The 25,220-nt window shown below is 47.4% G+C and overlaps 1 protein-coding gene across 2 annotated transcripts in view; it reads left to right on the plus strand.

Annotated features, from left to right (window-relative positions):
- Positions 1–25,220, plus strand: part of LOC109888350 (protein tweety homolog 2-like) — an 81,017-nt gene that overhangs the window by 16,339 nt on the left and 39,458 nt on the right. For both annotated transcript variants that reach the window (XM_031821215.1, XM_031821216.1), the window contains exon 2: positions 709–881. In XM_031821215.1, coding sequence (XP_031677075.1) covers positions 709–881 — 173 coding nt within the window. The remainder of the gene's footprint in view (positions 1–708; positions 882–25,220) is intronic.

Genomic DNA, 25,220 nt, shown 5'->3' on the forward strand with positions numbered 1-25,220 from the left:
CAGGTCATATTCATTAGACCCCAGGTATCTCTTAAACTACCAACACCAGGTATCTCTTAAACCAGCAACACCAGGTATCTCTTAAACCAGCAGCACCAGGTCATGTTCATTAAACACCAAACTGGAATACCAAGACTTGTCCAATGAGAAACCTTCATGTTCATTTTTGTATTTTTAATACTTTGCACCCTACTGAATACGATCCTGGGTGTATTCAGCGAGCCACCCCCTCCCCCCAGCTCTCTCTCTCTCTCCCCTCCCCCATCTATCTCTCCCTCCCCTTCTCTCTCTCCCTATCTCTGGCTTCACACAGAGACCTTCTAGTGATGATGACTGATGAAACAAACGTGACTTTTGACCCAGTATATCTTTTCATATTAGACTCACTTGATTCCAGTGTCTTCCTTTCTGTCAGAGTGGGGTCACTCTACACAGTAACCAATCACAGGGCTTGTATCAACTCAGGCCCTGACATGATAATAAATGCTGGTTGTCTGAAGAAATGGTGCTTTGCAAATAAGTTCTCTCAGTGTGGAAGTTGTATTATTCCTGTTATTTGTCAATAATAAATGTATTATAACATGCTCATCTCTCCCTCCCTCCCTCCCTCCCTCCCTCCCTCCCTCCCTCCCTCCCTCCCTCCCTCCCTCCCTCCCTCCCTCCCTCCCTCCCTCCCTCCCTCCCTCCCTCCCTCCCGTCCTCCCCCAGTCTCTGGTCTTCCTAGCCTGTATATCAGCTGCTGGACTAGTCCTGAGCCTCCTGCTGCTGTCTGTCTACCTGACCAGTGTGTGCTGCTGCAGGAAGGAGGAGGAGGAGGAGACCAAGACGCCTGACTCCTGCTGTGTCTCCTGGACCGCTGTTATCACTGGGCTCATCCTATGGTGAGTGGTACCACTGTAACTGATTGTATCTAACAGTACTGTACTACAGTAGTAGTGTAACTGGGACCTTTCTTCAGTCTGTCCCGGGTGAGGTTCATCCTATGGTGAGAGGTGTTGTCTTATATTACAGAATTACAAGCCAAGGTCTTTTAAGGCAGAATGCAAGGCACAGACGTTCGCTTCACCTAGCCAAATTCCACTAGAAGCAAACCAAATCTAGTATGTGGGGCTCCTTTAGTGTCTCGATCAGGGTTCTACAACTCTGGTTCTGTGATAGTGATGTACCACAGCTGGTATAGCTAATCAAGGTCCTGGCCAGCAGCTAATTAGTCCAATAAAGTGTTTAGGGTTGGAGTGAAACTCCAGGAGGGGAATTGGACAACCCTAGACCGCCCTCATGTGTTCTTGGTAAAGGCTTTGATGTGATCTTTGACATTCAGGAGTTGACCTCTGACCTCATTAACTCACACACACAGGCTGACGTGCTGAAGATACCAGATGCTCACTTTGGCCTGATCCACTTTGACACCGGATGTTGTGGACTGAGGTCACTGTGACTAACCATGTTCCCTGATGACAGTCCTGCTCTCATTGTGTCTAAAGCAGACTACACTATGCACTGTCTATCACTAGACTACATTACCCTACACTATCACTAGACTACATTACCCTACACTATCTATTCACGTGTCCTGGGTGTGCACAGAACAGTGTCCATTGAGGCGTTATCCTTTGTCCTCTGAGATTGTGGGTTGCAACATTCACAATGTGCAGTTGTGCGTTGTCTCACTGCCACAAGCACAAAGACCCTTTTTGGATCTGTATGTTGGGCTGCCCACCTCATCACTATAGGACCTGCCCACCTCATCACTATGGGACCTGTTGGGCTGCCCACCTCATCACTATGGGACCTGTTGGGCTGCCTACCTCATCACTATGGGACCTGTTGGGCTGCCCACCTCATCACTATGGGACCTGTTGGGCTGCCCACCTCATCACTATGGGACCTGTTGGGCTGCCCACCTCATCACTATAGGACCTGTTGGGCTGCCCACCTCATCACTATGGGATCGGCCCACCTCATCACTATAGGACCTGTTGGGCTTCCCACCTCATCACTATGGGATCGGCCCACCTCATCACTATGGGACCTGTTGGGCTGCCCACCTCATCACTATAGGACCTGTAGGGCTGCCCACCTCATCACTATAGGACCTGCCCACCTCATCACTATGGGACCTGTTGGGCTGCCCACCTCATCACTATGGGACCTGTTGGGCTGCCCACCTCATCACTATGGGACCTGTTGGGCTGCCCACCTCATCACTATAGGACCTGTTGGGCTGCCCACCTCATCACTATGGGATCGGCCCACCTCATCACTATAGGACCTGTTGGGCTTCCCACCTCATCACTATGGGATCGGCCCACCTCATCACTATGGGACCTGTTGGGCTGCCCACCTCATCACTATAGGACCTGTAGGGCTGCCCACCTCATCACTATAGGACCTGCCCACCTCATCACTATGGGACCTGTTGGGCTGCCCACCTCATCACTATAGGACCTGCCCACCTCATCACTATAGCATCTGCCCACCTCATCACTATAGGACCTGCCCACCTCATCACTATAGGACCTGCCCACCTCATCACTATAGGACCTGTAGGGCTGCCCACCTCATCACTATAGGACCTGTAGGGCTGCCCACCTCATCACTATAGGACCTGTAGGGCTGCCCACCTCATCACTATAAGGACCTGTAGGGCTGCCCACCTCATCACTATAAGGACCTGTAGGGCTGCCCACCTCATCACTATAGGACCTGTTGGGCTGCCCACCTCATCACTATAGGACCTGTAGGGCTGCCCACCTCATCACTATGGGACCTGTTGGGCTGCTCACCTTATCACTATAGGACCTGTAGGGCTGCCCACCTCATCACTATAGGACCTGCCCACCTCATCACTATAGGACCTGTAGGGCTGCCCACCTCATCACTATAGGACCTGTAGGGCTGCCCACCTCATCACTATAGGACCTGTAGGGCTGCCCACCTCATCACTATAGGACCTGTAGGGCTGCCCACATCACTATAGGACCTGTAGGGCTGCCCACCTCATCACTATAGGACCTGTTGGGCTGCCCACCTCATCACTATAGGACCTGTTGGGCTGCCCACCTCATCACTATAGGACCTGTAGGGCTGCCCACCTTATCACTATAGGACCTGTAGGGCTGCCCACCTCATCACTATAGGACCTGTAGGGCTGCCCACCTCATCACTATAGGACCTGTTGGGCTGCCCACCTCATCACTATAGGACCTGTAGGGCTGCCCACCTCATCACTATAGGACCTGTAGGGCTGCCCACCTCATCACTATAGGACCTGTTGGGCTGCCCACCTCATCACTATAGGACCTGCCCACCTCATCACTATAGGACCTGTAGGGCTGCCCACCTCATCACTATAGGACCTGTAGGGCTGCCCACCTCATCACTATAGGACCTGTAGGGCTGCCCACCTCATCACTATAGGACCTGTTGGGCTGCCCACCTCATCACTATAGGACCTGCCCACCTCATCACTATAGGACCTGTAGGGCTGCCCACCTCATCACTATAGGACCTGTAGGGCTGCCCACCTCATCACTATAGGACCTGTTGGGCTGCCCACCTCATCACTATAGGACCTGTAGGGCTGCCCACCTCATCAGTATAGGACCTGTAGGGCTGCCCACCTCATCAGTATAGGACCTGTAGGGCTGCCCACCTCATCAGTATAGGACCTGTAGGGCTTGAAAGAGAACAACAAATGATTCCTCCTCCCAATGAAAGAGAACAACAAATGATTCCTCCTCCCAATGAAAGAGAACAACAAATGATTCCTCCTCCCAATGAAAGAGAACATCAAATTATTCCCCCTCCCAAAGTGCTTGATTGAGTTGGCACTGTGAAGAGCTTAATCTTGTGACAGAGCTCTAAGTGCTGAAGGTAATTGAGTTAGTTAGCTGATAACATTCCAGGGGGGGGGGGACAAGCCCAGCTCTGATTGGTCTCTCTTACACCAAACCTAGTGTGGTGCTAAGTGCTATGGCATGATGCTGTTCAGCCTGACCAAGGAGCGATGTGTAAACTCTTGAATGTCTGGGCTCTGAACGGCTCTCTGTTTCCCATAGAAACGTCACTTCATTTACATTTTAAAGCTCACACAATTCAGCAACCTACCCCCCTGTAGGAAATACTATCTTAGTATTATGATATGAAATGTGTTAACCCTTCACTGTCTGGCGCCAGACTGCAAACGTGAGTTTGTGTTGTAACAGGATCACAGAGCATTCAGCTTACTACCCATATATGAATTACTATCTTAGAAAAGCATAATAAAATGTTTATTTAACCAACAAGTGCTGCGTGAAACCTTTTTTGTCTGGGTTCTGGTTGGCTTTCACCTTTCCTCAGTACAGCTGGTCTAGTAAAACCTCTACTATTGTGGTGATATACAGTGCCTTGCGAAAGTATTCGGCCCCCTTGAACTTTGCGACCTTTTGCCACATTTCAGGCTTCAAACATAAAGATATAAAACTGTATTTTTTTGTGAAGAATCAACAACAAGTGGGACACAATCATGAAGTGGAACGACATTTATTGGATATTTCAAACTTTTTTTACAAATCAAAAACTGAAAAATTGGGCGTGCAAAATTATTCAGCCCCCTTAAGTTAATACTTTGTAGCGCCACCGTTTGCTGCGATTACAGCTGTAAGTCGCTTGGGGTATGTCTCTATCAGTTTTGCACATCGAGAGACTGAAATTTTTTCCCATTCCTCCTTGCAAAACAGCTCGAGCTCAGTGAGGTTGGATGGAGAGCATTTGTGAACAGCAGTTTTCAGTTCTTTCCACAGATTCTCGATTGGATTCAGGTCTGGACTTTGACTTGGCCATTCTAACACCTGGATATGTTTATTTTTTAACCATTACATTGTAGATTTTGCTTTATGTTTTGGATCATTGTCTTGTTGGAAGACAAATCTCCGTCCCAGTCTCAGGTCTTTTGCAGACTCCATCAGGTTTTCTTCCAGAATGGTCCTGTATTTGGCTCCATCCATCTTCCCATCAATTTTAACCATCTTCCCTGTCCCTGCTGAAGAAAAGCAGGCCCAAACCATGATGCTGCCACCACCATGTTTGACAGTGGGGATGGTGTGTTCAGGGTGATGAGCTGTGTTGCTTTTACGCCAAACATAACGTTTTGCATTGTTGCCAAAAAGTTCAATTTTGGTTTCATCTGACCAGAGCACATTCTTCCACATGTTTGGTGTGTCTCCCAGGTGGCTTTTGGCAAACTTTAAACAACACTTTTTATGGATATCTTTAAGAAATGGCTTTCTTCTTGCCACTCTTCCATAAAGGCCAGATTTGATTGTTGTCCTATGGACAGAGTCTCCCACCTCAGCTGTAGATCTCTGCAGTTCATCCAGAGTGATCATGGGCCTCTTGGCTGCATCTCTGATCAGTCTTCTCCTTGTATGAGCTGAAAGTTTAGAGGGACGGCCAGGTCTTGGTAGATTTGCAGTAGTCTGATACTCCTTCCATTTCAATATTATCGCTTGCACAGTGCTCCTTGGGATGTTTAAAGCTTGGGAAATCTTTTTGTATCCAAATCCGGCTTTAAACTTCTTCACAACAGTATCTCGGACCTGCCTGGTGTGTTCCTTGTTCTTCATGATGCTCTCTGCGCTTTTAACGGACCTCTGAGACTATCACAGTGCAGGGGCATTTATACGGAGACTTGATTACACACAGGTGGATTGTATTTATCATCATTAGTCATTTAGGTCAACATTGGATCATTCAGAGATCCTCACTGAACTTCTGGAGAGAGTTTGCTGCACTGAAAGTAAACGGGCTGAATAATTTTGCACGCCCAATTTTTCAGTTTTTGATTTGTTAAAAAAGTTTGAAATATCCAATAAATGTCTTTCCACTTCATGATTGTGTCCCACTTGTTGTTGATTCTTCACATAAAATACAGTTTTATATCTTTATGTTTGAAGCCTGAAATGTGGCAAAAGGTCGCAAAGTTCAAGGGGGCCGAATACTTTCGCAAGGCACTGTAACTAAACAGGCTCACAGCTTTCAGTTAACTACTCATGTAGGAAATAAAATACAACTATAATATTTGTGCCTGGACTTTTGGGCGAATATCAGTTTCCCTTTTCTACAGCCAAGCCAACCTGGAACCTTGGTCATGTAACTTTGGGAATGGCCAAGCCAACCTGGAACCTTGGTCATGTAACTTTGGGAATGGCCAAGCCAACCTGGAACCTTGGTCATGTAACTCTGGGAATGGCCAAGCCAACCTGGAACCTTGGTCATGTAACTCTGGGAATGGGTTTTATGGTGTTTGTGTTAGTAAGCATTTCACTGTGAATTCTCCACCTGTTGTGTTCGGCACATGTGACCAATACAATTTGATTTGGTTTCTGTAATTGTCCATGTGGTTGCTGTAATAGGGGAAAAGCCTAGTGACACTAACACATTAATGACCTCCGTCCTCCACCTCTCAGCTACTCACCTTCTCCACAAGAGCCTTAGTGACTGGATGCTCTGTCCTGGTCTTAAATGAGGTCCTGTTCTTGTTAATGTGATTTGGGAATGTGGTTTGGTTTCCTGTACAAGGTTATTTTCAGATGTGGTCTTCCATAAATCAACAAGCTCAATAACAGTCGTTTGTCTGATGTAGCTCCTCTCATCTGGTGGCTGAGTTGTTGGACAGAAGACTTCTACTGAAAGATGTTTCAACGTTGACTTGGAGGGAAACGGTGTCCTTGGTTCGCTATAGCTAGTAGGGTTTAGTGCTGGGCTGGAACAAAAGTGTGCAATGTCCGTTGCAGCCCCCAGGACTAGTGCCCACTGATAGCATGTTGTTTTTATGTTGTCTAATGGTTTTTATTATAACCCGAAGACTTTAATCCAATAGCCTGTCTTTTTATTTCTCTGTCCTTTGTGTTATGAGTCACAGGGTTTTAATAATTGGATGATGTCACCGGGCAGTTTCATGTTATATCATGTTATTCCATTCTATTACCTTCTCTAATTGGAATATATCATTCTGATTAACATGGACTGTTGGATCATTCAACCAGGCCTAACATGTTAGATGGTATGGGTGGAGGTAGTGACTGTTGGATCATTCAACCAGGCCTAACATGTTAGATGGTATGGGTGGAGGTAGTGACTGTTGGATCATTCAACCAGGCCTAACATGTTAGATGGTATGGGTGGAGGTAGTGTTGGATCATTCAACCAGGCCTAACATGTTAGATGGTATGGGTGGAGGTAGTGTTGGATCATTCAACCAGGCCTAACATGTTAGATGGTATGGGTGGAGGTAGTGTTGGATCATTCAACCAGGCCTAACATGTTAGATGGTATGGGTGGAGGTAGTGTTGGATCATTCAACCAGGCCTAACATGTTAGATGGTATGGGTGGAGGTAGTGTTGGATCATTCAACCAGGCCTAACATGTTAGATGGTATGGGTGGAGGTAGTGTTGTATCATTCAACCAGGCCTAACATGTTAGATGGTATGGGTGGAGGTAGTGTTGTATCATTCAACAAGGCCTAACATGTTAGATGGTATGGGTGCTAGGCGGAGTTCAGGTTATAATTATTATCCCAATCCTTCTTCCTCCTATTGCTATCATGTGCTAGCAGAAGTAAGACTGGAACATAGCATCAACAGGAACTGAAAATATAGTTTCAACAAGCAGGCATATGACTTTTGTACAGTTGACCTCTTCATGCACTTGCAAAGTCTACCACTGATTCTTAATCTCAAGCTGAAGCAAAACATGAATCATTGTACTTTTGTCATCACAGGTAGAATTGTAATGTACAGATATTATAACATTTCTTTCAGATAATTCAACCAGGCCTAACATGTTAGATGGTATGGGTGGAGGTAGTGACTGTATCATTCAACAAGGTCTAACATGTTAGATGGCATGGGTGGAGGTAGTGACTGTTGTATCATTGAGTCGGAGTATGTGAGTGGAGTGGAGCTGGAGAGAGGAGTGGAGTGGAGTGAAGAGTGGAGTGAGGAGCGGAGCTGGAGAGAGGAGTGGAGCTGGAGTGAGGAGAGGTGTGGAGCTGGAGAGAGGAGTGGAGCTGGAGTGAGGAGTGGAGTGGAGCTGGAGTGGAGTGGAGCTGGAGTGGATCTGGAGAGAGGAGTGGAGCTGGAGTGAGGAGTGGAGTGGAGCTGGAGTGGAGCTGGAGTGAGGAGTGGAGCTGGAGTGAGGAGTGTAGTGGAGCTGGAGTGGATTGGAGCTGGAGTGGATCTGGAGTGAGGAGTGGAGCTGGAGTGAGGAGTGGAGTGGAGCTGGAATGAGGAGCGGAGCTGGAGTGAGGAGTAGAGTGGAGCTGGAATGGAGCGGAGCGTGCCCAATTTGACTGGTGTGCAGAGCTCTTCTCCTCCGCTCCATTACCGCTCCAGTAGCGCTCAGTTCACCAGCTCAGGGCATGTCCGGCCCAGCATGCATTGGTGTGCTGCTACCTATAGCTCCTTGCTTTAGCTACTGTCATGGAGTTCACTAAATATGTTCATAAAGAAACTGGTAAACACACAGGTGTTAAATCAAGGTGACTTACAAAGATGAGGACCAAGAGAAAGAGAGGGAGTGAGGTAATGTAGTGTTGTCATGGATCCCTCCAGAACTTTCATTACACACACCTGTCCCCTATTCCCACTGATTGTACTTGTATATATGTGCCCTTTGGTTTCCATTGGGCGCTAGATTATTGTTACTATGTCTGTTGGTGTGTGTGAGTGCCTGTGCTGTGTGTTTTGTCTTTCGTGCCCTTGTGGATTGCACAGATGATTACGTGTCTCGCCCTGTGTGTTCATCATTGTGCACGTTCATCATTGTGCGCGTGTGTTATTTATTTGAGGTGCTCCTCACTCTTTTGTTTTGGGTTTCTACCCTGTGTTTTGTTACATGTTTGTTTGGTCTTCGTCCCCGTGCCTTTACACGGCGTAATTTAGGCTTCATTTCAGAAAACGATTACGCATTCCTGCGCCTGTCTCTTGATCCTTCATGCCAACGTGACAAGTGTCCACAACTAAAGATTCATTGTGGAAACTGAAAAGACACGTATCCCAAAAGCATGATGGGATACTTCCTACGTGCTAAAAGAAAGGAATGAGGTGTGTAGATAACTGTGTCATTGTAGCAAAGTATTTATTTACAAAAAATCTGATCTCTTAAAAGTTGAATTCATTTTTTGTTTATTATTTATACAATAGGTCGTAATTGATTGTGTTTCAATAGGCCTGGCATATTTCCATTTTCAAGGAGCTTTCCGTTTTGATTGGGTTATTTAGCCTAAAAACCTTCAGGCCTACCTACTGTATGGAAAACATAAATAAACTATCTCAGCCTGGGGTGTTTAGCATCCCCATTGGCCCTGCCAGTGTAGAGAGGATAGTCTTCTCTGCTGGCCGGATCTCCAGAAACCATTACATGAGCATGAAGCCACAGACTGGCCAAACTCATGTTTCTAAAAATGAATTTAAAGGCACTGTAGACTGAGCCTAATAAGGCATTTTTCTTTTAATTTGTATTTAATTCTAAATAAGTCACAACTTATAGACTATAATGATTTAATACAACTAAATGTTATTTAAATGCTGAGAGCTTTATGTCCCTACCAGCCTATTGTGTCCCACTCGCAAATGCTTCATAATGTGTTTCATTGTAGGTTATAGCCTTGAAATAGTAAACTACTTTAGACAAGAGCCCTATGGCCAATGGCACCCTATTCACTATACAGTGCACTGCTTTAGACCAGAGCCCTGTGTACACTATATAGGAAATGGGTTGGCATTTGGGACGCAAACAGAGATCCTCATGCAGGAAATGCAGAAATCTGCACCCGGCACAACAAAGTAGCTAAGGTGCAGTTAGATAAGTGATTTGCTCTCTCTGACGAAGGTGTGACTGAATGCCTAAATGACTGTCCTTTATGGATCTAAGTATGCTGAGGTGTCTTCCTTCAGTAGAGATCTTAGTGCAGCTTTTGTATGCAGATCTGAGAGAGAGGGTGAGAGAGGGATAGAGAGAGAGAGAGATAGATAGAGAGAGAGAGACAGAGAGAGAGCAGAGAGTGATGGAGAGAGACAGAGAGAGAGAGAGTGATGGAGAGAGACAGAGGGAGAGAGAGCAGAGAGTGATGGAGAGAGACGGAGGGAGAGAGAGTGATGGAGAGAGACAGAGAGAGCAGAGAGTGATGGAGAGAGACAGAGGGACAGAGAGAGAGAGAGAGTGATGGAGAGAGACGGAGGGAGAGAGAGTGATGGAGAGAGACAGAGAGAGCAGAGAGTGACGGAGAGAGACGGAGGGAGAGAGAGTGATGGAGAGAGACAGATAGGGAGAGAGTGATGGAGAGAGACAGAGAGAGCAGAGTGACGGAGAGAGACGGAGGGAGAGAGAGTGATGGAGAGAGACAGAGAGAGCAGAGAGTAACGGAGAGAGACGGAGGGAGAGAGAGTGATGGAGAGAGACAGAGAGGGAGAGAGTGATGGAGAGAGACAGAGAGAGCAGAGAGTGACGGAGAGAGACGGAGGGAGAGAGAGTGATGGAGAGAGACAGAGAGAGCAGAGAGTAACGGAGAGAGACGGAGGGAGAGAGAGTGATGGAGAGAGACAGAGAGAGAGAGAGTGATGGAGAGAGACAGAGAGAGCAGAGAGTGACGGAGAGAGACGGAGGGAGAGAGACAGAGAGAGAGAGAGTGATGGAGAGAGAAGGAGGGAGAGAGAGTGATGGAGAGAGACAGATAGGGAGAGAGTGATGGAGAGAGACAGAGAGAGCAGAGAGTGACGGAGAGAGACGGAGGGAGAGAGAGTGATGGAGAGAGACAGAGAGAGCAGAGAGTAACGGAGAGAGACGGAGGGAGAGAGAGTGATGGAGAGAGACAGAGAGGGAGAGAGTGGTGGAGAGAGACAGAGAGAGCAGAGAGTGACGGAGAGAGACGGAGGGAGAGAGAGTGATGGAGAGAGACAGAGAGAGCAGAGAGTAACGGAGAGAGACGGAGGGAGAGAGAGTGATGGAGAGAGAGAGAGTGATGGAGAGAGACAGAGAGAGCAGAGAGTGACGGAGAGAGACGGAGGGAGAGAGACAGAGAGAGAGAGAGTGATGGAGAGAGAAGGAGGGAGAGAGAGTGATGGAGAGAGACAGAGAGAGCAGAGAGTGATGGAGAGAGACGGAGGGAGAGAGAGTGATGGAGAGAGACAGAGAGAGCAGAGAGTAACAGAGAGAGACGGAGGGAGAGAGACAGAGAGAGCAGAGAGTGACGGAGAGAGACGGAGGGAGAGAGAGTGATGGAGAGAGACAGAGAGTGACGGAGAGAGACGGAGGGAGAGAGAGTGATGGAGAGAGACAGAGAGAGAGAGAGAGTGATGGAGAGAGACAGAGAGAGCAGAGAGTGACGGAGAGAGACGGAGGGCGAGAGAGAGCGCTGGAGCACTTGGTCTAGCAGTGTGTGTAGTGGAGCACAGTAATACTATCAGGGTACAAATTGTATTTCATAAAGCCTGCATGTGCTGGGCTTGAACTTTTGGGACTATTCCATTGGTTACATTGTGCCAACGAGGCAATCCTGATCAAGTACAGCTGGGAGAAAACAACCACTTTGAAGTCATGTGTGTAGCAGTGTACCTCTATAGCTCAGTGTTATTTAACCCTGGTCCTGGGGACACAGAGGGGGCACGTTTTACACACCCGATTCCACTAACTCATCATCAAACCTTTGACTAGTGGAATCAGGTGTGATAATGCCAGGGCATGCTGGAGTAATGGACGGTGGAGAGACAGGACCATCCTAGTCTCAGGGCATGCTGGAGTAATGGACGGTGGGGATACAGACCGTCCTAGTCTCAGGGTTCTGGAGTAATGGACGGTAGAGATACAGGACCATCCTAGTCTCAGGGTTCTGGATTAATGGATGGTAGAGATACAGGACCATCCTAGTCTCAGGGGTCTGGAGTAATGGACGGTGGAGATACAGACCGTCCTAGTCTCAGGGATCTGGAGTAATGGACGGTAGAGATACTGGACCATCCTAGTCTCAGGGCATGCTGGAGTAATGGACGGGAGAGACACAGGACCATCCTAGTCTCAGGGTTCTGGAGTAATGGACGGTAGAGACACAGGACCATCCTAGTCTCAGGGTTCTGGAGTAATGGACGGTAGAGATACAGACCATCCTAGTCTCAGGGTTCTGGAGTAATGGACGGTAGAGATACAGACCATCCTAGTCTCAGGGTTCTGGAGTAATGGACGGTAGAGATACAGACCATCCTAGTCTCAGGGCATGCTGGAGTAATGGACGGTGGAGAGACAGACCATCCTAGTCTCAGGGTTCTGGAGTAATGGACGGTAGAGATACAGACCATCCTAGTCTCAGGGTTCTGGAGTAATGGACGGTAGAGATACAGGACCATCCTAGTCTCAGGGCATGCTGGAGTAATGGACGGTGGAGAGACAGACGATCCTAGTCTCAGGGCATGCTGGAGTAATGGACAGTAGAGATACAGACCGTCCTAGTCTCAGCGCATGCTGGAGTAATGGACGGTGGAGATACAGACCATCCTAGTCTCAGGGTTCTGGAGTAATGGACGGTAGAGATACAGACCATCCTAGTCTCAGGGTTCTGGAGTAATGGACGGTAGAGATACAGGACCATCCTAGTCTCAGGGCATGCTGGAGTAATGGACGGTGGAGAGACAGACCATCCTAGTCTCAGGGTTCTGGAGTAATGGACGGTAGAGATACAGACCATCCTAGTCTCAGGGTTCTGGAGTAATGGACGGTAGAGATACAGGACCATCCTAGTCTCAGGGCATGCTGGAGTAATGGACGGTGGAGAGACAGACCATCCTAGTCTCAGGGTTCTGGAGTAATGGATGGTAGAGATACAGGACCATCCTAGTCTCAGGGCATGCTGGAGTAATGGACGGTGGAGAGACAGACCGTCCTAGTCTCAGGGCATGCTGGAGTAATGGACGGTAGAGATACAGGACCATCCTAGTCTCAGGGCATGCTGGAGTAATGGACGGTGGAGATACAGACCATCCTAGTCTCAGGGTTCTGGAGTAATGGACGGTAGAGATACAGGACCATCCTAGTCTCAGGGCATGCTGGAGTAATGGACGGTGGAGATACAGACCATCCTAGTCTCAGGGTTCTGGAGTAATGGACTGTAGAGATACAGACCATCCTAGTCTCAGGGTTCTGGAGTAATGGACGGTAGAGATACAGACCATCCTAGTCTCAGGGTTCTGGAGTAATGGACGGTAGAGATACAGACCATCCTAGTCTCAGGGTTCTGGAGTAATGGACAGTAGAGATACAGACCATCCTAGTCTCAGGGTTCTGGAGTAATGGACGGTAGAGAGACAGGACCATCCTAGTCTCAGGGTTCTGGAGTAATGGACGGTAGAGATTCAGGACCATCCTAGTCTCAGGGTTCTGGAGTAATGGACGGTAGAGATACAGACCATCCTAGTCTCAGGGTTCTGGAGTAATGGACGGTAGAGAGACAGTACCATCCTAGTCTCAGGGTTCTGGAGTAATGGACGGTAGAGATACAGACTGATATCAATCAGGCTTGCTAATTCGGCCTGCTAACTGCTAGCTTGTCCAGCTCCGGTCCGCTAACTGCTACCTTGTCTAGCCCGGGCCTACAAACTGTTAGCTTGTTAGCACAGGCCTGCTAACCGCCTGAATCGCCGCGTCCCAAACGCCCACCGGACCCATATTTACTTTCTATCTCTTTTGACTTTTAATTTGTTTATACCTTCCGGAAACCTGCCTCACCCAATGTGATACGGAATCGCTATTATTTTTTATTTATTTTTAGAACACACTCAAGAACCTCCAGAAGCTAACCAGCTAACTAGCTACAAGCTATTTAGTCATTGTTCGTTTTTTTAACCTGGATAACACTCGCCAGTCCAGCTTCCCTTCCCCATCCACCGCTGCCCCCTGGACACTGATCTCTTGGCTACATAGCTGATGCACGCTGGACTGTCCATAAATCACGGTACTCCATTCTGCTTGTTTGTTTTATCTGTTGGCCCCGTTGCCTAGTCTACGCCATTTTACCTGCTGTTGTTGTGCTAGCTGATTAGCTGTTGTCTCACCTACTGTTTTAGCTAGCTTTCCCAATTCAACACCTGTGATTACTGTATGCCTCGCTGTATGTCTCTCTCAAATGTCAATATGCCTTGTATACTGTTGTTCAGGTTAGTTATCATTGTTTTAGTTCACAATGGAGCCCCTAGTTCCACTCTTCATACCCCTGATAACTCCTTTGTCCCACCTCCCACACATGCGGTGACCTCACCCATTACTACCAGCATGTCCAGAGATACAACCTCTCTCATCATCACCCAGTGCCTGGGCTTACCTCCGCTGTACCCGCACCCCACCATACCCCTGTCTGCGCATTATGCCCTGAATATATTCTACCATGCCCAGAAACCTGCTCCTCTTATTCTCTGTCCCCAACGCTCTAGGCGACCAGTTTTGATAGCCTTTAGCCGCACCCTCATACTACTCCTTCTCTGTTCCGCGGGTGATGTGGAGGTAAACCCAGGCCCTGCATGTCCCCAGGCACCCTCATTTGTTGACTTCTGTGTTCGAAAAAGCCTTGGTTTCATGCATGTCAACATCAGAAGCCTCCTCCCTAAGTTTGTCTTACTCACTGCTTTAGCACACTCTGCTAACCCTGATGTCCTTGCTGTGTCTGAATCCTGGCTCAGGAAGGCCACCAAAAATTCAGAGATTTCCATACCCAACTATAACGTCTTCCGTCAAGATAGAACTGCCAAAGGGGGAGGAGTTGCAGTTTACTGCAGAGATGGCCTGCAAAGTAATGTCATACTTTCCAGGTCCATACCCAAACAGTTCGAACTACTAATTTTGAAAATTACTCTCTCCAGAAATAAGTCTCTCACGGTTGCCGCCTGCTACCGACCCCCCTCAGCTCCCAGCTGTGCCCTGGACACCATTTGTGAATTGATCGCCCCCCATCTAGCTTCAGAGTTTGTTCTGTTAGGTGACCTAAACTGGGATATGCTTAACACCCCGCCAGTCCTACAATCTAAGCTAGATGCCCTCAATCTCACACAAATCATCAAGGAACCCACCAGGTACAACCCTAACTCTGTAAACAAGGGCACCCTCATAGACGTCATCCTGACCAACTGGCCCTCCAAATACACCTCCGCTGTCTTCAACCAGGATCTCAGCGATCACTGCCTCATTGCCTGTATCCGCTACGGAGCCGCAGTCAAACGACCACCCCTCATCACTGTCAAACGCTCCCTAAAACACTTCTGTGAGCAGGCCTTTCTAATCGACCTGGCCCGGGTATCCTGGAAGGACATTGACCTCATCCCGTCAGTTGAGGATGCCTGGTCATTCTTTAAAAGTAACTTCCTCACCATTTTAGATAAGCATGCTCCGTTCAAAAAATGCAGAACTAAGAACAGATACAGCCCTTGGTTCACCCCAGACCTGACTGCCCTCGACCAGCACAAAAACATCCTGTGGCGGACTGCAATAGCATCGAATAGTCCCCGTGATATGCAACTGTTCAGGGAAGTCCGGAACCAATACACGCAGTCAGTCAGGAAAGCTAAGGCCAGCTTCTTCAGGCAGAAGTTTGCATCCTGTAGCTCCAACTCCAAAAAGTTCTGGGACACTGTGAAGTCCATGGAGAACAAGAGCACCTCCTCCCAGCTGCCCACTGCACTGAGGCTAGGTAACACGGTCACCACTGATAAATCCATGATTATCGAAAACTTCAATAAGCATTTCTCAACGGCTGGCCATGCCTTCCGCCTGGCTACTTCAACCTCGGCCAACAGCTCCTCCCCCCCCGCAGCTCCTCGCCCAAGCCTCTCCAGGTTCTCCTTTACCCAAATCCAGATAGCAGATGTTCTGAAAGAGCTGCAAAACCTGGACCCGTACAAATCAGCTGGGCTTGACAATCTGGACCCTCTATTTCTGAAACTATCTGCCACCATTGTCGCAACCCCTATTACCAGCCTGTTCAACCTCTCTTTCATCTCGTCTGAGATCCCCAAGGATTGGAAAGCTGCCGCAGTCATCCCCCTCTTCAAAGGGGGAGACACCCTGGACCCAAACTGTTACAGACCTATATCCATCCTGCCCTGCCTATCTAAGGTCTTCGAAAGCCAAGTCAACAAACAGGTCACTGACCATCTCGAATCCCACCGTACCTTCTCCGCTGTGCAATCTGGTTTCCGAGCCGGTCATGGGTGCACCTCAGCCACACTCAAGGTACTAAACGACATCATAACCGCCATCGATAAAAGACAGTACTGTGCAGCCGTCTTCATCGACCTCGCCAAGGCTTTCGACTCTGTCAATCACCATATTCTTATCGGCAGACTCAGTAGCCTCGGTTTTTCGGATGACTGCCTTGCCTGGTTCACCAATTACTTTGCAGACAGAGTTCAGTGTGTCAAATCGGAGGGCATGCTGTCCGGTCCTCTGGCAGTCTCTATGGGGGTGCCACAGGGTTCAATTCTCGGGCCGACTCTTTTCTCTGTGTATATCAATGATGTTGCTCTTGCTGCGGGCGATTCCCTGATCCACCTCTACGCAGACGACACCATTCTATATACTTTCGGCCCGTCTTTGGACACTGTGCTATCTAACCTCCAAACAAGCTTCAATGCCATACAACACTCCTTCCGTGGCCTCCAACTGCTCTTAAACGCTAGTAAAACCAAATGCATGCTTTTCAACCGGTCGCTGCCTGCACCTGCATGCCCGACTAGCATCACCACCCTGGATGGTTCCGACCTAGAATATGTGGACGTCTATAAGTACCTAGGTGTCTGGCTAGACTGCAAACTCTCCTTCCAGACTCATATCAAACATCTCCAATCGAAAATCAAATCAAGAGTCGGCTTTCTATTCCGCAACAAAGCCTCCTTCACTCAAGCCGCCAAGCTTACCCTAGTAAAACTGACTATCCTACCGATCCTCGACTTCGGCGATGTCATCTACAAAATGGCTTCCAACACTCTACTCAGCAAACTGGATGCAGTCTATCACAGTGCCATCCGTTTTGTCACTAAAGCACCTTATACTACCCACCACTGCGACTTGTATGCTCTAGTCGGCTGGCCCTCGCTACATATTCGTCGCCAGACCCACTGGCTCCAGGTCATCTACAAGTCTATGCTAGGTAAAGCTCCGCCTTATCTCAGCTCACTGGTCACGATGGCAACACCCATCCGTAGCACGCGCTCCAGCAGGTGTATCTCACTGATCATCCCTAAAGCCAACACCTCATTTGGCCGCCTTTCGTTCCAGTACTCTGCTGCCTGTGACTGGAACGAATTGCAAAAATCGCTGAAGTTGGAGACTTTCATCTCCCTCACCAACTTCAAACATCAGCTATCTGAGCAGCTAACCGATCGCTGCAGCTGTACATAGTCTATTGGTAAATAGCCCACCCTTTTCACCTACCTCATCCCCGTACTGTTTTTATTTATTTACTTTTCTGCTATTCTGCACACCAATATCTCTACCTGTACATGACCATCTGATCTTTTATCACTCCAGTGTTAATCTGCAAAATTGTAATTATTTGCCTACCTCCTCATGCCTTTTGCACACATTGTATATAGACCCCCCCTTCGTTTTCTACTGTGTTATTGACTTGTTAATTGTTTACTCCATGTGTAACTCTTTGTTGTATGCTCACACTGCTATGCTTTATCTTGGCCAGGTCGCAGTTGCAAATGAGAACTTGTTCTCAACTAGCCTACCTGGTTAAATAAAGGTGAAATAAATAAAAAATAAATAAAAAAATGATGCTCCAGAGACAGGGTGCACAGTGGTACATACTCTCTCTCTCGCTCGCTCGCACACACACACACACACACACACACACACACACACACACACACACACACACACTTACAGGATGTGTTTCCGTCATAACACCTCTCCCCCCCCCCCCCCCCCCACCCCCCTGCCTCTGGCTCTCCGGTGGGGGGTGATAACAGTATGCTTGTTCTGTCCATCTGGCTGCCTGCATCTGTTTAAAGATGTCTTATATTCATTCTGTGGAGTGGACCGTAATATAATGTTTTTATTGCAGCAGGTGGTGATACTCCACAAGTGCTTCAGTGATCATATTAAACCAAAAATGTAGGCATTTACATCAGAAGTAAAGTGTTCTACCTAGTAACAATGATTTAAATGTGTTGAATCACACATTTCTCTGCTACTCTCCTTCTCTCTGTTTTCCTGGCCAGACTCTAGAACATGTGCAGTTAGTTAGTGACCAGACTCTAGAACATTGGCAGTTAGTTAGTGACCAGACTCCAGAACATTGGCAGTTAGTTAGTGACCAGACTCCAGAACATTGGCAGTTAGTTAGTGACCAGACTCTAGAACATTGGCAGTTAGTTAGTGACCAGACTCTAGAACATTGGCAGTTAGTTAGTGACCAGACTCTAGAACATTGGCAGTTAGTTAGTGACCAGACTCTAGAACATTGGCAGTTAGTTAGTGACCAGACTCCAGAACATTGGCAGTTAGTTAGTGACCAGACTAGAACATTGGCAGTTAGTTAGTGACCAGACTAGAACATTGGCAGTTAGTTAGTGACCAGACTCCAGAACATTGTCAGTTAGTTAGTGACCAGACTCTAGAACAGTGTCAGTTAGTTAGTGACCAGACTCCAGAACATTGGCAGGTAGTTAGTGACCAGACTAGAACATTGGCAGCTAGTGAATGACTGAAGGATATGAAGGTCAGTGTGCATACATGGTGGGATGGGGGTTGGTGCACCATGACAGAGATCCTGGTCTGCTCTGTCCAATACAGTGATTGATGACTTACATCCTCAGGGACACAGAACCTTCCTAAAACCTGTCCCAGTGTGTCTAACCTATGACCTCTAACATAATGACCTCACTGGTACCAGATGTGATGGACAAGTATCATTATTAATGGGGGACATGAGTACAGGTCTACTGGGAGGTAGTAGCATTGTAATGTCTAGGCAAACGTGTCCTGTTACAACACAGCCTAAAGGAACGTTGAGAATGCATGGTGCCAGACAGGTTTCTGTCTGTGTTTCGTCCCTTGGGGCTGTGGTTTTGGGGATTTGGGTTGATTTAACCCTTTGACACGTACAAACACACAAGTGTGATCATTCAACAGTGGTCCCTGCAGTGTTCCCTCAAACTGGGGTGATTAGAACGCTTATTTGATTTTTTACAACTTGATTGGAGTCCACCTACATGATGATTAGGAAAGTCACACACCTGTCTATATGAGGTCCCACAGTTGACAGTGTATGTCAGAGCAAGAACCAAGCCATTGGGTTGAAGGAATTATCCATCGAGCTCAGAGACAGGATTGTGTCGAGACACAGATCTGGGGAAGGGTACCAAAAAAGGTGCATTTCTAAATAAAAAAAGGTTTTTGCTTTGGGGTATTTTGGGGGTATTTTGGGGGTATTTTGGGGGTGTTTTGGGGGTATTTTTATGGGGTATTGTGTGTAGATTGATGAGGGAAAAATATATTTATATTTAGAATAAGGCTGTCATATAACAAAATGTGGAAAAAGTGAAGGGGTCTGAATACTTTCTGAATGCTCTGTATATATGGTGCATTGGTACCGCTTGCTGTGCGGTAGCAGAGACAAGCAACTATGACTTGGGTGGCTAGAGTCTTTTTTAGGGCCTTCCTCTGACACCGCCTGGTATAGAGGTCCTGGGTGGCAGGGAGCTGGGTCCCAGTGATGTACTAGAGTCATTATCCATGTCAGAGTATCCTGTCCATTCTGGGATACAGGTCCTCTGACACCGCCTGGTATAGAGGTCCTGGATGGCAGGGAGCTGGGTCCCAGTGATGTACTAGAGTCATTATCCATGTCAGAGTATCCTGTCCATTCTGGGATACAGGTCCTCTGACACCGCCTGGTATAGAGGTCCTGGATTGCAGGGAGCTGGGTCCCAGTGATGTACTGGAGTCATTATCCATGTCAGAGCAGCCTGTCCATTCTGGGATACAGGTCCTCTGACACCGCCTGGTATAGAGGTCCTGGATGGCAGGGAGCTGGGTCCCAGTGATGTACTGGAGTCATTATCCATGTCAGAGCAGCCTGTCCATTCTGGGGTACAGGTCCTCTGACACCGCCTGGTATAGAGGTCCTGGATGGCAGGGAGCTGGGTCCCAGTGATGTACTGGAGTCATTATCCATGTCAGAGCAGCCTGTCCATTCTGGGGTACAGGTCCTCTGACACCGCCTGGTATAGAGGTCCTGGATGGCAGGGAGCTGGGTCCCAGTGATGTACTGGAGTCACTATCCATGTCAGAGGAGCGTGTCCATTCTGGGGTACAGGTCCTCTGGGCATAATGGCCCAAGTTGTCCTACTACAGAACAGTCCGTTTCAGCAAGGTGGCTCGGTAACCATGCCAGTGCAGCTCAGCTTGGCTCAGTAGTGTGAAACAGGGTATCAGAGTGTCCTGTACTTGAGAGAGAGAGAGAGAGATGTTTCCTCTACAGAGAAAGAAGATATATTTAACCAATGTGTCACAACGACACAATGACACATGTTGCTAAGTGTGAAGTCTAGCGACGGGGTGAGGAGACGAGCGGAAGGAAGGAAAGAAGGAGGAGATATTGGAGGAAAGAGAGAAGGAAAGGCGAGATCTATAATCACCCTTCAGAGACCTCTCTTCTTCCTATAGAGAGCTGCAGTGTGATAGGCTGCATATTGCATCATCCAAGGTGGTATAGCAGTTCAGACGTCTTTTGTCCTCGTCTTGTCGTGTCCTGTATATATATATATATATATATATTTACAACTTTTTTCACATACATTTAATTTTTATTTTCCATCAACTCATCTTCAAAACACTCTCCTGCAACCCGCCTCACCAATGTATATTTATAAAGTATTATTTACAGAAGCTAATCAGAAGCTAGTTCAGAAGCTAGTTCAGAAGCTAGTTCAGAAGCTAGTTCAGAAGCTAGTTCAGAAGCTAGTTCAGAAGCTAGTTCAGAAGCTAGTTCAGAAGCTAGTTAGCTCCTTTACTGGCAAATCGTTAGTAATCAGCTAACCACGGTTTGTGGTCATCAGCTATCCTTTAGCTTGAAAATCTATCGCCAGTTCTGTACGGCGCAGCGCGGCTCGGAACGGAACATACCGGACCAATTTTTCTCTCCATGTCCCTGGATTTCGACTGCTCTCTGGACATTCATACCCGGATCTCACAGCTAGCTAGCTGCTATCCGTGTGACTATCGGCCTTCGTCGATTCCGGAGCAAACATCAATTATTCCGGAGCTAGCCAGCTCCGTCAATCACTCCTGAGTTCCATCAATCACTCCTGGGCTGCAGTCACCTATCCGGACCCGTTTTACTGCCTACGCGGAGCCCCACCGGGCCTTCACAACTGGACTGCCGACGTTATCTACCCGAAGGAGATCCGGCTGGCTCCTCCGTCGCGACGTTACCTGAAGGCCCATCTGCGGCCTGCTAACCGTTAGCTGTCTTACCGGCTGCTATCTGAATAGACAATCGGACAATTTATTTATTATTATTATTATTATGTTTTCTTCTTGGACCTCTATAACTATATCTATTGTTTTTATTTTTGTTGTTGTTGTGTGATTTGGGATGAATCCCCTCTACCACACGGAACCCCACTAATCTACTGACGGAACGCAAGAGGTGGCTAACAACAGACCTCCATCCTATGCTCGCTTTCTACCGATGCCCTGGCTAGCTGTCTAAATCACCAACCAACCTCTCCACTCACTGGACCCTTTTAATCACTCGACTAAGCATGCCTCTCCTTAATGTCAATATGTCTTGTCCATTGCTGTTCTGGTTAGTGTTTATTGGCTTATTTCACTGTAGAGCCTCTAGTCCTGCTCACTATACCTTATCCAACCTATTAGTTCCACCACCCACACATGCAATGACATCTCCTGGTTTCAATGATGTTTCTAGAGACAATATCTCTCTCTTCATCACTCAATACCTAGGTTTACCTCCACTGTATTCACATCCTACCATACATTTGTCTGTACATTATACCTTGATGCTATTTTATCGCCCCCAGAAACCTCCTTTTACTCTATGTTCCAGACGTTCTAGACGACCAATTCTCATAGCTTTTAGCCGTACCCTTATTCTACTCCTCCTATGTTCCTCTGGCGACGTAGAGGTGAATCCAGGCCCTGCAGTGCCTAGCTCCACTCCTATTCCCCAGGTGCTCTCTTTTGACGACTTCTGTAACCGTAATAGCCTTGGTTTCATGCATGTTAACATTAGAAGCCTCCTCCCTAAGTTTGTTCTATTCACTGCTTTAGCACACTCTGCCAACCCGGATGTTCTAGCTGTGTCTGAATCCTGGCTTAGGAAGACCACCAAAAATTCAGACATTTTAATTCCAAACTACAACATTTTCAGACAAGATAGAACTGCCAATGGGGGCGGTGTTGCAATCTACTGCAAAGATAGCCTGCAGGTCTGTACCCAAACAATTTGAACTGCTACTTTTAAAAATCCACCTCTCTAAAAACAAGTCTCTCACCGTTGCCGCCTGCTATAGACCACCCTCTGCCCCCAGCTGTGCTCTGGACACCATATGTGAACTGATTGCCCCCCATCTATCTTCAGAGTTCGTGCTGCTAGGCGACCTAAACTGGAACATGCTTAACACCCCAGCCATCCTACAATCTAAACTTGATGCCCTCAATCTCACACAAATTATCAATGAACCTACCAGGTACCTCCCCAAAGCCTTAAACACGGGCACCCTCATAGATATCATCCTAACCAACTTCCCCTCTAAATACACCTCTGCTGTCTTCAACCAAGATCTCAGCGATCACTGCCTCATTGCCTGCATCCGTAATGGGTCAGCGGTCAAACGAACTCCACTCATCACTGTAAAACGCTCCCTGAAACACTTCTGCGAGCAGGCCTTTCTAATCGACCTGGCCGGGGTATCCTGGAAGGATATTGATCTCATCCCGTCAGTAGAGGATGCCTGGTTATTTTTTTTAAATGCCTTCCTAACCATCTTAAATAAACATGCCCCATTCAAGAAATTTAGAACCAGGAACAGATATAGCCCTTGGTTCTCCCCAGACCTGACTGCCCTTAACCAACACAAAAACATCCTATGGCATTCTGCATTAGCATCGAACAGCCCCCGTGATATGCAGCTGTTCAGGGAAGCTAGAAACCATTATACACAGGCAGTTAGAAAAGCCAAGGCTAGCTTTTTCAAGCAGAAATTTGCTTCCTGCAACACTAACTCAAAAAAGTTCTGGGACACTGTAAAGTCCATGGAGAATAAGAACACCTCCTCCCAGCTGCCCACTGCACTGAAGATAGGAAACACTGTCACCACTGATAAATCCACCATAATTGAGAATTTCAATAAGCATTTTTCTACGGCTGGCCATGCTTTCCACCTGGCTACTCCTACCCCGGACAACAGCACTGCACCCCCAACAGCAACTCGCCCAAGCCTTCCCCATTTCTCCTTCTCCCAAATCCATTCAGCTGATCTTCTGAAAGAGCTGCAAAATCTGGACCCCTACAAATCAGCCGGGCTAGACAATCTCAGCCACGCTCAAGGTCCTAAACGATATCTTAACCGCCATCGATAAGAAACATTACTGTGCAGCCGTATTCATTGATCTGGCCAAGGCTTTCGACTCTGTCAATCACCACATCCTCATCGGCAGACTCGACAGCCTTGGTTTCTCAAATGATTGCCTCGCCTGGTTCACCAACTACTTCTCTGATAGAGTTCAGTGTGTCAAATCGGAGGGTCTGCTGTCCGGACCTCTGGCAGTCTCTATGGGGGTGCCACAAGGTTCAATTCTTGGACCGACTCTCTTCTCTGTATACATCAATGAGGTCGCTCTTGCTGCTGGTGAGTCCCTGATCCACCTCTACGCAGACGACACCATTCTGTATACTTCCGGCCCTTCTTTGGACACTGTGTTAACAACCCTCCAGGCAAGCTTCAATGCCATACAACTCTCCTTCCGTGGCCTCCAATTGCTCTTAAATACAAGTAAAACTAAATGCATGCTCTTCAACCGATAGCTACCTGCACCTACCCGCCTGTCCAACATCACTACTCTGGACGGCTCTGACTTAGAATACGTGGACAACTACAAATACTTAGGTGTCTGGTTAGACTGTAAACTCTCCTTCCAGACCCATATCAAACATCTCCAATCCAAAGTTAAATCTAGAATTGGCTTCCTATTTCGCAACAAAGCATCCTTCACTCATGCTGCCAAACATACCCTTGTAAAACTGACCATCCTACCAATCCTCGACTTTGGCGATGTCATTTACAAAATAGCCTCCAATACCCTACTCAACAAATTGGATGCAGTCTATCACAGTGCAATCCGTTTTATCACCAAAGCCCCATATACTACCCACCATTGCGACCTGTACGCTCTCGTTGGCTGGCCCTTGCTTCATACTCGTCGCCAAACCCACTGGCTCCATGTCATCTACAAGACCCTGCTAGGTAAAGTCCCCCCTTATCTCAGCTCGCTGGTCACCATAGCATCTCCCACCTGTAGCACACGCTCCAGCAGGTATATCTCTCTAGTCACCCCCAAAACCAATTCTTTCTTTGGCCGCCTCTCCTTCCAGTTCTCTGCTGCCAATGACTGGAACGAACTACAAAAATCTCTGAAACTGGAAACACTTATCTCCCTCACTAGCTTTAAGCACCAACTGTCAGAGCAGCTCACAGATTACTGCACCTGTACATAGCCCACCTATAATTTAGCCCAAACAACTACCTCTTTCCCAACTGTATTTAATTTTAATTTATTTATTTATTTTGCTCCTTTGCACCCCATTATTTTTATTTCTACTTTGCACATTCTTCCATTGCAAAACTACCATTCCAGTGTTTTACTTGCTATATTGTATTTACTTTTCCATCATGGCCTTTTTTGCCTTTACCTCCCTTATCTCACCTCATTTGCTCACATTGTATATAGACTTGTTTATACTGTATTAATGACTGTATGTTTGTTTTACTCCATGTGTAACTCTGTGTTGTTGTATCTGTCAAACTGCTTTGCTTTATCTTGGCCAGGTCGCAATTGTAAATGAGAACTTGTTCTCAACTTGCCTACCTGGTTAAATAAAGGTAAAATTAAAAAATTAAAAAATTGCGGACAGGCAGTATTGTGGGATACATCTCATTTCAATAG

The sequence above is a fragment of the Oncorhynchus kisutch genome, unplaced genomic scaffold (genome assembly GCF_002021735.2).
Source record: "Oncorhynchus kisutch isolate 150728-3 unplaced genomic scaffold, Okis_V2 scaffold3923, whole genome shotgun sequence".
NCBI classification, from domain to species: Eukaryota; Metazoa; Chordata; class Actinopteri; order Salmoniformes; family Salmonidae; genus Oncorhynchus; species Oncorhynchus kisutch.